A 12,070-nucleotide genomic window follows, 5' to 3' on the forward strand; every position below is an offset into this window, starting at 1 on the left:
TAAGCATCTTTAATCCTTTTTAGAAACTTTGGTTTCTTTATTGTCATATTCAGAAACATGAATTAGACCAGTGTAACCAGGGGATCTTATCCATCTGTGACTTCCTTTGGAAGCTGCTTCCTGAATAGTACTCGGTAGTGATGTCTCATTGATGATCTCATTATTTGGAACCTTTTAGACACTAGATTTCATGATTGGGGCCTTTTACCCCGCTCCTGGATTCCTGGGATGGAGATGTTTTCTATCCCTTCAACAGCTTCAGTTTTCATTCTAAAGAACAACAGTTTTTAAAGTCATATTAGTCATAGATTTATTCTCAGCGATTTCTTTTTCACAGACTTGGGTCCTGGCCTCTGATTTCTCCAACCGTTCCTCCACGTTCTCCATGTGCCCGTCTAGTTTGTCAAGTTTTGATGAGCAGTTCTCTACTTTGCCCTCCAGTGAGGACAGTGTGTCCCTGCATTTCCCTGAATCTCACATGAAGCAACTCACTCCGCTGGTGGAGGGACCCACGCACTCTGCTGCACTGCTCAGGCTGACCTTGAACTTGCCATCCTCCTGCCTCAGCTTCCACAGTAACTGGAATTATAAGAGTGTGCCACTGCACCTGGTGTCTTTTGACTTCTTGAGGCAAAAGAGTTTTGGAATTCAAAACAATTGCTAAAGAGAGAAAAGATCTGGCTATAGCAACTCTGGCTGCTTTATTGCAATGAGTAGAGAGTAACTTCTATTTGTTCAGGTCCAGACAGAGGCTTTGGGTCATAGAAACACAGATGAGCTGTTGGACCAGGTAAGAAATGTAGTTACTCACCCTTTAATAGTTTGCAAATTGAGTACAATGAACATTGTTACACTCACATGTATTATTTTATATCATGAGTTAACTCCTTATAGTTTAATGTTTGACAGTGAAAAGCACAAGAATGAGAAGTTTGCTGGGCATACTGTTCATCCGAACTGCTCTTTAATGTAAACTTTCATTCCTAGCAAAATAACAGAAGTCATAAGAGAGAAGCATCAATGACTTGAAGAGGAAACAGACCTTACCAGTAAGTCTGAAAGGACAAGGAATAGCTGGGACCCCAGCTGTGCACCCTCATTCCCTGCAGTAGTGGATTCTAATTTGACTGTAAGAGCCTCTAAGCTACATGCTTTCCAGGAAGGAAAGCACTGCCACAGCTAACTGTGGAGAACAGAGGACACTTTCCTAAAGAGATCTGGAAAGCTCTGAGTAACAAGAATTAGTCAGAGCCTCAGCATTGATGCAAGCATTGATTTGGGCACATTGGTAACCTGTTCTGTAGGTCTTTATGGAAAGTGACTTAATGATATGTTGCCACCTGCTATTTTGGGGATCTATCCAGTGTTGAACAATTTATATGCAACATATTGACCAGGTTAATTTTATTCTTTCTCCATACTAGAGATTGAATCCAGCAGCACCTTGTCCTTGAACTACACTCCCCAGCCCTTTTATTATTGTTGTTATTATTTATGATGAGGCAGGGTCTTACGAAATGGCAGATACTTGTGATCCTCCTGGCTCAGCCTCCTGGGTTGCTGGCAGGTTAAACTTAAGTTTGTTTTTTTGTTTGTGTGATGATTAGTAGTGACGGTAATTTTATTTTAGTCACCATCACCCACATTATGTTGTATTAACAGTGACAGCAACTATTACTAGCCTTAATCTGAAGCAGGGCTTAACAATATGGAAACCGTATACATATTGGAAAGGAACTAATAATGTAATGATAATCTAACAGATAATTTAACAATGTTAATTGATAAAACTCTGTCCTACTGACTGATTACCTAGCTGAAAGGAGAACAATACAACAATAAAGAACCCAACTGGACAGCTCAACTCAAGTTACTGAATAATTTTTTTGCTTTCTAAATCCAAAATTTGAGTGAAAATATTATGACTGCTTCCACACTGTATTTGAAAAATGAAATCTGATTTGGTAAAGCAGCAATTTTTTCCATATATCCAGCTTTAAATCAAAGAATTGAATGTGATCAAATCAGCATTATAACAAAAGAATGACCAGAACATGATCACATATTCCAACTCTCTGGTCTTTTTGTTTGTTTGTTTCATTTTGTTTTTATTTTTAAAACAATCTAGGGTTTGGGGTGAGAGGTAGAGACTAGATAGTTGGTGTGTTTCATGTGTTTCATTGAAGGGATCTATTAACCAGCCCAGAGGCCCTGAGAGCAGGAAATTACTGGTGGATATTAAAGTTGTAACACTGGATGGGACCACCAAAAGAGTAGAGGTTGGAGAGAAGAGCAACCAGTGAAGGAGACCAACAAGTGAAGAATGAGTGTGGGTGGTGGAAACCAGGTGAAAAAAATAAAACAAAATAAAAAACAGTGTTTGCCAGGAGGAAATTGCTCACTGGGTGAAATACTGTGAACAGGGCAAGAAAGATTAGGAGGGGGGATTGGCCGCTGATGCTTACTACTCTTCTTTATGTGTGTGTGTGTGTGTGTGTGTATGTACACACATACATATAAAGAAGAATACAGACACACATACACACACATATTCTTCTTAGTTGTAAATATTTGCTACTTTGTTATGTGGTGCTGAACTTTGAACCCAGTGCCTCACACATGCTAGGCAAGCGCTCTACCACTGAGCTGCAATCCTAGCCCCCTGATTCTTACTCTTGAAATGCTCATTTAACCCATTTTCAGGTGAGGAAAGAAAATCCTAGAGAAGGGAAACAACTCCCCTGAGGCTCTCTGTTCTTATAGTTGTCAAAATTTAGAACTATTTACAGCCAGATGCAGTGGTGCATGCCCGTAATCCCAGCAGCTTGGGAAGCTGAGGCAGGAGGACTGCAAATCCAAATCCAGCTTCAGCAAAAGCGAGGCCCTAAGCATCTCATTGAGACCCGGTCTCTAAATAAAATACAAAACAGGGCTGAGGAGGTGGCTCAGTGGTCATGTGCCCTGAGTTTAATCCCTGGTACATGCCCCCCCACCCCCCAAAAAATTTAGAGTTATCTTATACCTTGAAAATGACTCAACCTACTGTCAAGTACTATATACTTTAACTTTTAAGAATATATTTCACATTTTTGCTTTGCCACATGTTGTACTGCACTTTTTTTCACTCTCCTTAGTATTCCCTTTTATTATATTCCAGAGGACTTTGAAACCTGATAAAGATGATGGGCAACAGCATAATTAAATGAACAATGTGGGAGCCCTCTGAGGGTTGAGCCATAAAAAGGAACTGTAGTGATTTATTGCTCCACAGAGTTTGTTGTCATAGATTCATTGTGTATCTTACCATGTAGTGTTCAGAAATCACTACCAGTAAAAGTTAGGATATAATCTGTGGTTGACCTTTTATAAAGATAATGACAGATAAAACAATGTGGTCTTGAATTCTTTGCTAGTTAAAATAGTCATAATTTGTAAACATAAACCAACTAAATTCGACTTTATTGTTTTAGGCAAAAAAAAAAAGTCTTATTTATTTTATTTTGGAGTGTTCCTTGTATTTTTTTCTGAACTAGAACTGCTAGTTAAATGAGAGCTCAGGGAGAGTTGGCTTTCCAAGGGAGAATTAGAAAGCCTTTTAAAGAGTTCAAGAAAGCATTTGCTACTTTGGATCAAGCAGTGTTTGTTGTCTGTTAGAAGTACATTTATTCTCTCGTTTGTTGTTAAATGTTTTCCTTTTTTATTGAATTGTGAGGATGTGACCACAGAGGATTTTTGCTGGGCAGGGAGGAGAGGTTCCAAATATAATTCAACAGAAGATTTTTTTTCAGCCTTTATAAGAGAATATGAGTCTGTTTTATTTATTATTTATTTTATCACAGTAGTTGAAAATTCTTCAACAGATTAATTGTCTCTACCTCGAACTAGAATCAGTTGCCTACTGATTTGCCTGGATGATGTTCTCAATTCTGGTTTGTTTTTTTCATTCCACTGGGCAGACATCTGCAGGGCATTCTTGATGGCATCATAGTGATTACTGAGCTCTACCCTATTAGAAATACAACCAGTTTTCAACTCATGAAAGTCTATAAAAGCCACTTTTTTAGAAGTCTCTAAACTTTGGAACTATTCAATGATACTTTATTTTTGCCAGCAATAAACAATATATATTTTTTTAATGTAAAGGGCAAGGTATTGAACAGACACTTCACAGAAGACGAAATACAATCAATCAATAAATATATGAAAAAATGTTCAACTTCACTAGTAATGAGAGAAATGCAAATCAAAACTACTCTAAGATTTCATCTCACTTCAATCAGAATGGCAATCATCAAGAATATAAGCAACAATAAATGTTGGCGAGGATGTGGGGGAAAAAGGTACACTTATACATTGCTGGTGGCACTGCAAATTGGTGCAGCCAGTCTGAAAAGCAGTATGAAAATTCCTTGGAAAACTGGGATTGGAAGCACCATTTGACCCAGCTATCCCACTCATTGGTTTATATCTAAAGGACTTAAAATCAGTATACTAAAAATTCATTAAATTTCATTTAAATTAGTACAATTTAACAAAGTCAATTTAACATTTAATATAGATTAAATCATTTAATATTAACTATATAATATAATAAAAATATTAATAAAATTAATTTTAATAAAAATCCTCCTAGTGGTTTTAGAAACTACAGGTGTCAGAGAAATATTAGCTATATATTCTACTTTTGTCTGCTCTCTCATTTTGCCTAACGTAAGCTAGAAACTTTTGTTTATCTTTTATCTTAATTTACCAAGATAAAAATGAGAAGACAAAACACCCAGTAGCTACTCACATCAGCTTTTCCTTTGTTTTTTCTAAATTTTGCCTTAACATTTACATTATTTTATCCAGTATCCAGGTATTTTCTTATGTTTTTATGTTAAAAGCATATGCCATTTGATTTCAATCTCTTTTCAAATACATATATCTAAATCCCTGTTGCTTCTGCCATACTCACCAGATGACTATTATAGTATTTTAATTTAATTCCATCTTGATTTTTGCTTTAATCTAACAATTATTTGGAATTGTTTCTATGGCCCTAATTTTATTGTATATGGAATTTTTTTTTTTTTTGAGGAGTCAAAATTCTTCTAATTTTAGGTGCACAAGGAATTGTAGCCTGTGTGATAACACCTTTACGGAATTGGCTGGCGTTTTCATTGTGGTCTAGGGCATGGTAAATTTTGGTGGCTGTAGCCTGTGTGTTTGAACATGATATGTAGTTTTGTGTGCATGGTACAACTTCTTCGTATAGCTACTCAGTCAGGCTTCTTAAGTGCATTACACAGCTCTTCTCTATCCCTCCCTGCTTGTTGGTGGTTCCTTGTTTGGGTTCTGAGAGAGGGATGTTCAGTTTATGCCTTTTATTCTGCAGGGTTTCCCATGTTTTTGCTCTATATACCCCACGGTGTGGTACCCCAGATAACTATCTTATTGTTGTCCTGTGCTCTGTGATCCCTGGTATGTAATACTGAAAGCATGAAGCAGCCTGTTACCTCTCAGCTCCTGTAAGTGAACTGTTTTCTTGCACGTTCTATATTTGCTTTTGTCTTTTCAACTTGATCTACTCTTTCATAATCTATTTTTGTGTTCAGTCCATGAAATTCTCAATCTTATTTTTGATCACTGAGCATTTCAAATGTCCTTTTCTAATTTCTATGAGGATTTGGTGGTAGAAGGAGAAAGAGAGGCGAAACATGCTCATTTTCAGCCTTTATGATTGAACTTCAAATCGTAGTGTAGTTTTGATTTTCACTTCTCTAAGTGCCAGTGATGGTGAGCATATTTGCATATATTTGTTGATTAATTTTATATCATCTTGGGAGAAGTGTCTGTTCAGGTCCGTGGCCCGTTTATTGAATGGGTTATTTTATTTTATTTATTTATTTATTTATTTATTTATTTATTTATTTATTTATTTATGTGTGTGTGTGTGTGTGTGTGTGTGTTCAGATTTGTGAGTTCTTTCTATACCCTAGAGATTAGTGCTCTATCTGATGTGTGATGGGGCAAAAATTTTCTCCCAAGATGTAGGATCTCTATTCACCTCCCAGATTGTTTGTTTTGTGCAGAAGAAACTTTTTTAGTTTGAATCTTATCTCATTTATTGATACTTGATTTTAATTCTTGTGCTATAGGAGTCTTATTAAGGAATTTTGGGACTAATGCCATATGATTTTCTTCTGTTACATGCAAGCTCTCTGGTTTTATTCCTAGGTCCTTGATTCATTTGAGTGGAGTTTTGTGCATGGTGAGAGATAGGGGTTTAATTGCACCTCACTCCAGTTAGCATGTCAGCGATTTTTGAAAATGGCAGCTATGATGAAGACAACAACGATAAGTGTTGGTGAGGATTTCAGGAAAAATGTACACTCCTACACTGTCGGTGGGACTGTAGATTGGTGGAGCCAATATGGAGAGCAGTTTGGAGATTCCTTGGAAATTTGGGAATAGAACCACCATTTGACCTAGCTATCCCTCTTTTTGGTCTATACCCAAAGGACTTAAAAACTGCATACTACAGGGACACAGCCACATCAATGTTTATAGCAGCAAAATTCACATTAGCTAAATTGTGGAAACAACTTAGTAGATGAATGCATAAAAAATGTGGCATTTATACACAATTAATATTACTCAGATACTTACCCTCTCGCTCAGTCCAGGAGACGCTAGTGCCCTTCACTACCTCTGTCAGAGCCTGGTTCCGACAGCTGGTGCCTCGGAGAGGACAGGCTGATCCTGCCTGCCTCCCATGTACCGTTTGTCACAGGGAGCGACATTAATGTGAGACCAAATAAAATCCAGTCATAGACATTAATAGAATATCTCAAAAAAGTATTTAATAAAAAGGCTAGCAAATACAGGGTCTTTAATGAAACTTTAATAAAATTTATGAGACAAGGAAACTGAAAGCACAATATTTTCTTAGGAACTTTTCTGTTTGGTGTTATTCTTTACAATATAGAAGCTTTTCCTAAGAATGCAGGGAGTATGAAATTTCTAAGGCTATCTTGCTGTTTTCTCCATTAAACCCCTTGTCTTAAAAAAAATCTTGAATCTATATTAATCTTTGTAATTTTCTGAGTACCTGTATAACATATTTTTCTCAAGAATGCAGTGAGGTCGCTGTTTCGAAGAGCTCTTCAATTCTGAAATATAAGAAGTGTGTTTCCAGGCATTGAAACCCAAAGGCTCACCTAGACACAATGGAGTGAGCCGAATATATAAAAATCTCTCATGACAAATCTGAATTCTGCTTTTCCCAACCATGTGAAGTCTACTGGAATAAGATTCCAAGTAATTTGGCAGGTCGAAGCAAAATATATACTTTGATATTCTTCTCAGGAGTAACAACTGATGGCATCTTAATTTTGGTAAAATAATGTAAATGTTAAGGTGAAATTTAGAAATAAGAAAGGAAAAGCTGATATGTGTGTAGCTACTAGGTGTTTTTCTTCCTTTTTTTTTAATTTTTGTAAAGTAAAACAAAAGAAACCAAAAGGTTCTAGCTTAAGTTAGGTAAAATCAAAGAGGAGAAAAAAGAAGATAATATAGCTAATACTTCACTGCCACCTGTGATTTCCAAAACAACTAAGAGCATTATTATTAAAATTAAAATTAAATAATTCAACCTATATTATGTTAAATTTACTTTGTTAAATTGTATTAATTTAAATAAAATTTAATGAGTTTTTAAATATAAATCATACTATAATTTAATATAAGTTAACAAACAACATCAATTAATAAAATAAATTTAAATCAAACCATAGTATTAATAAAAGAAATTTAAATAATACTACTAATAAAATTAATTTAAATTAGGTTAATTTATATTAAATGATGATATAATTTATATTTAAAAATATATTAAATTTTGTTTAAATTAATTTTAACAAAAATGTTCTGAATGGTTTTAGAAACTACAGGTGTCAGAGAAGTATGTGCTATGCAATCTGCTTTTTCTCTTCTCTGATTTCACCTACTTAAGCTGGAAACTTTTGATTCATCTTTTACCTTAATTTATCAAAAGGTTATAACTACTCCTATTTTAAAGCTTTTCATCTTTCAAAAGCTGTTGTTAGCTTATTTCTCTCCCCAACTTGTTTTGATCAAATGTTTTATAAAATGTGTTTATAAGAATTATTGTAGAGCCCCCAATAGTATGTAGATAAGCAGTCGAGATATTTAATGATACATTCTTACTAATTAACTTTTCCATTGGCAGTGGATCATGTGATCCCACCTTGGGGTTGACTCATAAAAATACTCTTCCTTCTGGACATATTTATCATCTGGAAGACTGAATTAATGTGAAGTGACTTTCGTATAGAAATGGAAATAAGCAAAATGGATAGGGGTCATAGAATCTGGATGCAAAGCATCTTAGAATTTATCCACTAAGCTTCATGTTTAGGTCCTCCCCATTGGAATTTTCGCGTGGTAGTTGTACAATGTTATCTTGGATAAACTAAATATTCTCAACTTTTTGCAACATTATATTTGGTTTTCATGTACTCTAAATCTGAGACATCCTTCTTATGGGTTGGATTTTTCTTGTTTCCTGTAATTACATGTATCGTTTTTATCTGAATGCCGTTAAATTTAAGAAATATTATTATTGTTTTAAAAAAAAGAGGTTGGAACTAGTGGTTCAAGAAGGCTGCTCTGTACAGTTGCTCACAAAAGTACATCAGAATTGATAACTGGCGATGATTATCTGCTACATTGGAACAAAATTCTATGAACAAAAAGTGCTACAAAAAACAAAACAAATTTTTTAAAAAGTACTATAGCAACAAAATCACAACAACAACAACTAAAAAAATAAAATACCTAGTAGCTATACACTTACATATACCAGCTTTTTTGCTTTCTCTTTTTGTCTACAAACACATGAGTACTTTTTCAAAAGGCCATGCTGTAAAACATAAAAAAAGGGTTATGGCTTCTTTCAAATGCTAAATATGTAGAAGATCCTGGAGTACAACTCTGGCACTATTGTCCAGGGACACTGGCAATGGTGTAAAGGTGGGCATGAAATCTGCAATGGGTTTAAAAAGAGGATGCCCAGGTCCACCAAGTCCAACTCCAGCTAGGTTACTAAGAGGCACAGCTGCAGAACATGGAACCAAGAGTGGATTCCCGTTGGTGCTTCTGCCAGCTCTTAATTTGGCTCCATCTTTAACATTTCCTGGTACATTTACACCTTGCTCTCTCTTTCCTGGTGAGTCTAGACAATCCATGACATGGCAGAAAGTTTTGGTGGTGGGACAGAGGGATGAGATTCCGTTTCCAGAAATTTGACAAAGAGTTCTGAAAAAGAATTATTAAGCACAGGTTGTTGATTCGTCTCAGAGGTATGTTGGGGACACTTTTTGAAGCCCCTCCAAGCCAAACTACTCATCCACTTACTGACACCACCATAATCTTTATTCAGCAACTGCTCCATTTCGTCCTTTGGAATGTCCAGGAAGCGCCCCATCAACTGCAATACTTCACGACGTTTGTCCTTTGGTGTCTGGAAATGACCAATAAAAAGGTTTCGCATGAGGACTTTGTCCACTTTTCCTTCTGCGCTGTTGACCAAAGTCGACAATTTCTGTTGTGCATGGTCCAACATTTCTTTTCGGAGCTCGTTTTGTTTTTTCAGTTCTTCCATCCGTTCTTCCTTGAGATCTAAGTCTTCTCTCAGTCTGGAAGCAGAATCCAACAGAGCATTTGCTTCATCCAAACGTTCCTGCAATGATGATACTTCTCCTTCTAGCTTTTCGGCCTTGTTCTTCCATTCAGCTATTGACTGTTTTTCTTTGTCTTCTGCAGCCAAAATTTCCTGGGTGTAAGACTCTTCTGATTCCAAGAGATGGCTGCGTAGCCTTTCTAGCTCCCGGTTTAGGCGTAATTCTTGGTCCCGTAAGTGTTGAACCTCTTTTTCTCTTAGGATTTTTACTTTGGTCTCTTGAAAAATATCAGAATTCAGTGTTTGAGCATCTCCTTTCCCTCCAGGCAACTGGGCTTTTAGTTCTTCAATAGTTTTCTGCAAGTTCTTAATTTCCTCCTCTTTTTCTAAAATTAACTGGCTATGCGCAGCATTCATCTGCTCATATTTGTACTTAAATTCATCCATTTCCTCCTTCTGCTCCTGTAAAGACTGAAGTAGTTGCATTTTACGCTGGTTTTGGTTTTCAATGATATTCAGATGGTCTTGAATTTCATCTTCCAGATGATTTTTGACTATATTCAGTTGAGATACCTCCAATTCTAGTTCTGTGACAGCATCAAGAGCTGTAGGCTCAGCCACTGTAGGCTCAGCTTGATTGTGCTGTTCCCTAAGTATTTCCAATTCTACTCGCAGATAGTTGTTTTCTGCTTTCATGTAGGTAAGACTTCTGTCCTTTCTTTCAATGGATTGCCTTAAAGTTTCATTTTCTCCTAAGGCCTGAGAACACGTATCTAAATCCTTTTGTAGTTGTGAACTTTTTTCTTCGAGTTTTTCAATAAAAACTTCTTTCTCATTTATGACTTGTATCAATCGCTCCTGTTCTTCTACATAAGATGCCAAAATTTCATCAGTTTCTTTTTCATCAGCAGTCATTTGCTCAATATTCTTTTTGAGTCCTGCTATTTCAAAGTCCTTCTCTTGACTGAGTTGAACTACACATTCGTGTTTCAGCTTTAAGGCAGAGGTATTCAAATTATGTGCATTGGAGAGTTCCTGAATAGTCTGCCTGTGATTATTTGCTTCTTCCAACAGTCTTTTTTCTGCCTGGTGCAGTTTGGCTTCAATCTCTTCTTTGTCTCTTTTGAGAGTCTCCGTGATAGTGTCTTTTTCTTGAGAGATTTGATTGTAAGCAGCAATAGATTCTTCCAACTTACGCCTTACATCGTCACGTGCTAAAATCAACATTTCATTTTCCGTTTTGAGTTCAACAGCAACTTTCTTTAAATTTTCATTGAGCTGTTCCTCTTCAGAAAGATTTTGCCTTAAGTTGCTAACTTCAGCTTCTCGTTCTTCTAACTCAGCTATCAGCATTTTCTTTTCATTGATAGTCTGATTCAGTTCTTCCTCCTTTGCCTTCAAGTGAAGTTTTAAGTCTAGTAATTGTACATTCAAATTCATGTCTGTTGAAGCTCTGTTTTTCATGACTTGGTAGTCACAGCTCAATTTTGACAGTGACATCTGAAGTTCCTCTTTTTCTTGACTCAATGATGCCTTCTCTTTTTCTAAAGCTTCAACATGCATTTTAAGTTTCAGATGGTCTTCAGCAAGACGGTTATCCTGGTTTAAACCATTTAGTCTCACGATTTCCTTCTCCGCATCAGCCAGGGCTTGTTGAAGCCTGAACACTTCTTCCACTGCTGAGCTCTGAGGAAGGATTTTTCCCTTTTCTGCCACAGTAGAACTCTGCTCCCAAACTGAAATTTCATGCTGATGATCATATATGTCTGGACTTTGGTTTGGTTGAAGAGTCTTGATAGTATTTTGTACTTTGCAGATTTCACTTGAGTCAGAATGGTGTGTTCCCTGAGCCTCAGCAGTCTGCCTCGAGTGGCCAACTTCAGATTCATGTTTTGCAGCTTCAGTTGATAATCTGTTTGTTTCTTGTTGTGATAAAATTATGTCACTAGAGTCCATGTCGTCATCACGAAAGGCTGAAAAATGACTACTGATCAGGGAACCGAACGGAGCCGGTGCAGTTGTTGTTGGCACACCACAAGCTCCCGAGTGTACTGATTGAGCGGCTGCCTGTAGTTGGAACATTTGATCTTGCAGTACAATCTGTCCTGCTTTAAGATGGCTGATCTCTACCTCTTTCTGTTGCAGTTGATTTTGGTAACTTACAGGCTGATGGTTTATTTGTAGCTCTGATGCTTCATGCTTTTCTTCCAGGTCAGTACAATACTCTTTCAGTCTTTCATTCTCACATCTTAGTGTGGAATCAGTAGTTTCCATTTCCTTTCTCCAACAATGATGTAAAGCTGCTTCTGGGTCTCCTAAGTCATCCAGAAGCATTTCCCTGGCGAAGCTGGAGCTATGGCCGGTGAGGAAAGCCAAGCTGCTCCC

The 12,070-nt window shown here is 36.7% G+C and overlaps 1 protein-coding gene and 2 pseudogenes across 3 annotated transcripts in view; 2 read left to right on the top strand and 1 right to left on the bottom strand.

Annotated features, from left to right (window-relative positions):
• Window positions 1–384, top strand: part of LOC308634807 (DNA repair protein REV1-like) — a gene marked incomplete at its 5' end in the record, with an annotated part of 28,454 nt that extends 28,070 nt beyond the window's left edge. Inside the window, one exon of the mRNA XM_081268908.1 lies at window positions 338–384. Within this exon, the coding sequence (XP_081125034.1) occupies window positions 338–357 (20 nt within the window). The 3' untranslated portion in view covers window positions 358–384. The remainder of the gene's footprint in view (window positions 1–337) is intronic.
• The window catches only part of LOC308642964 (heat shock factor protein 2-like), a 95,970-nt pseudogene that overhangs the window by 69,054 nt on the left and 14,846 nt on the right, over window positions 1–12,070 (top strand). The gene's annotated exons all lie outside the window — the stretch shown is intronic.
• LOC308634809 (thyroid receptor-interacting protein 11-like) lies at window positions 8,877–10,381 on the bottom strand (annotated as a pseudogene). Its single transcript has 2 exons — window positions 10,259–10,381; window positions 8,877–9,838 (listed from the first exon to the last, which is right to left on the bottom strand). The product of its transcript is annotated as a thyroid receptor-interacting protein 11-like (transcript).

This window comes from Spermophilus citellus, assembly GCF_964194105.1.
Source record: "Spermophilus citellus genome assembly, chromosome: 2".
In the NCBI taxonomy this organism is placed as follows: domain Eukaryota; kingdom Metazoa; phylum Chordata; class Mammalia; order Rodentia; family Sciuridae; genus Spermophilus; species Spermophilus citellus.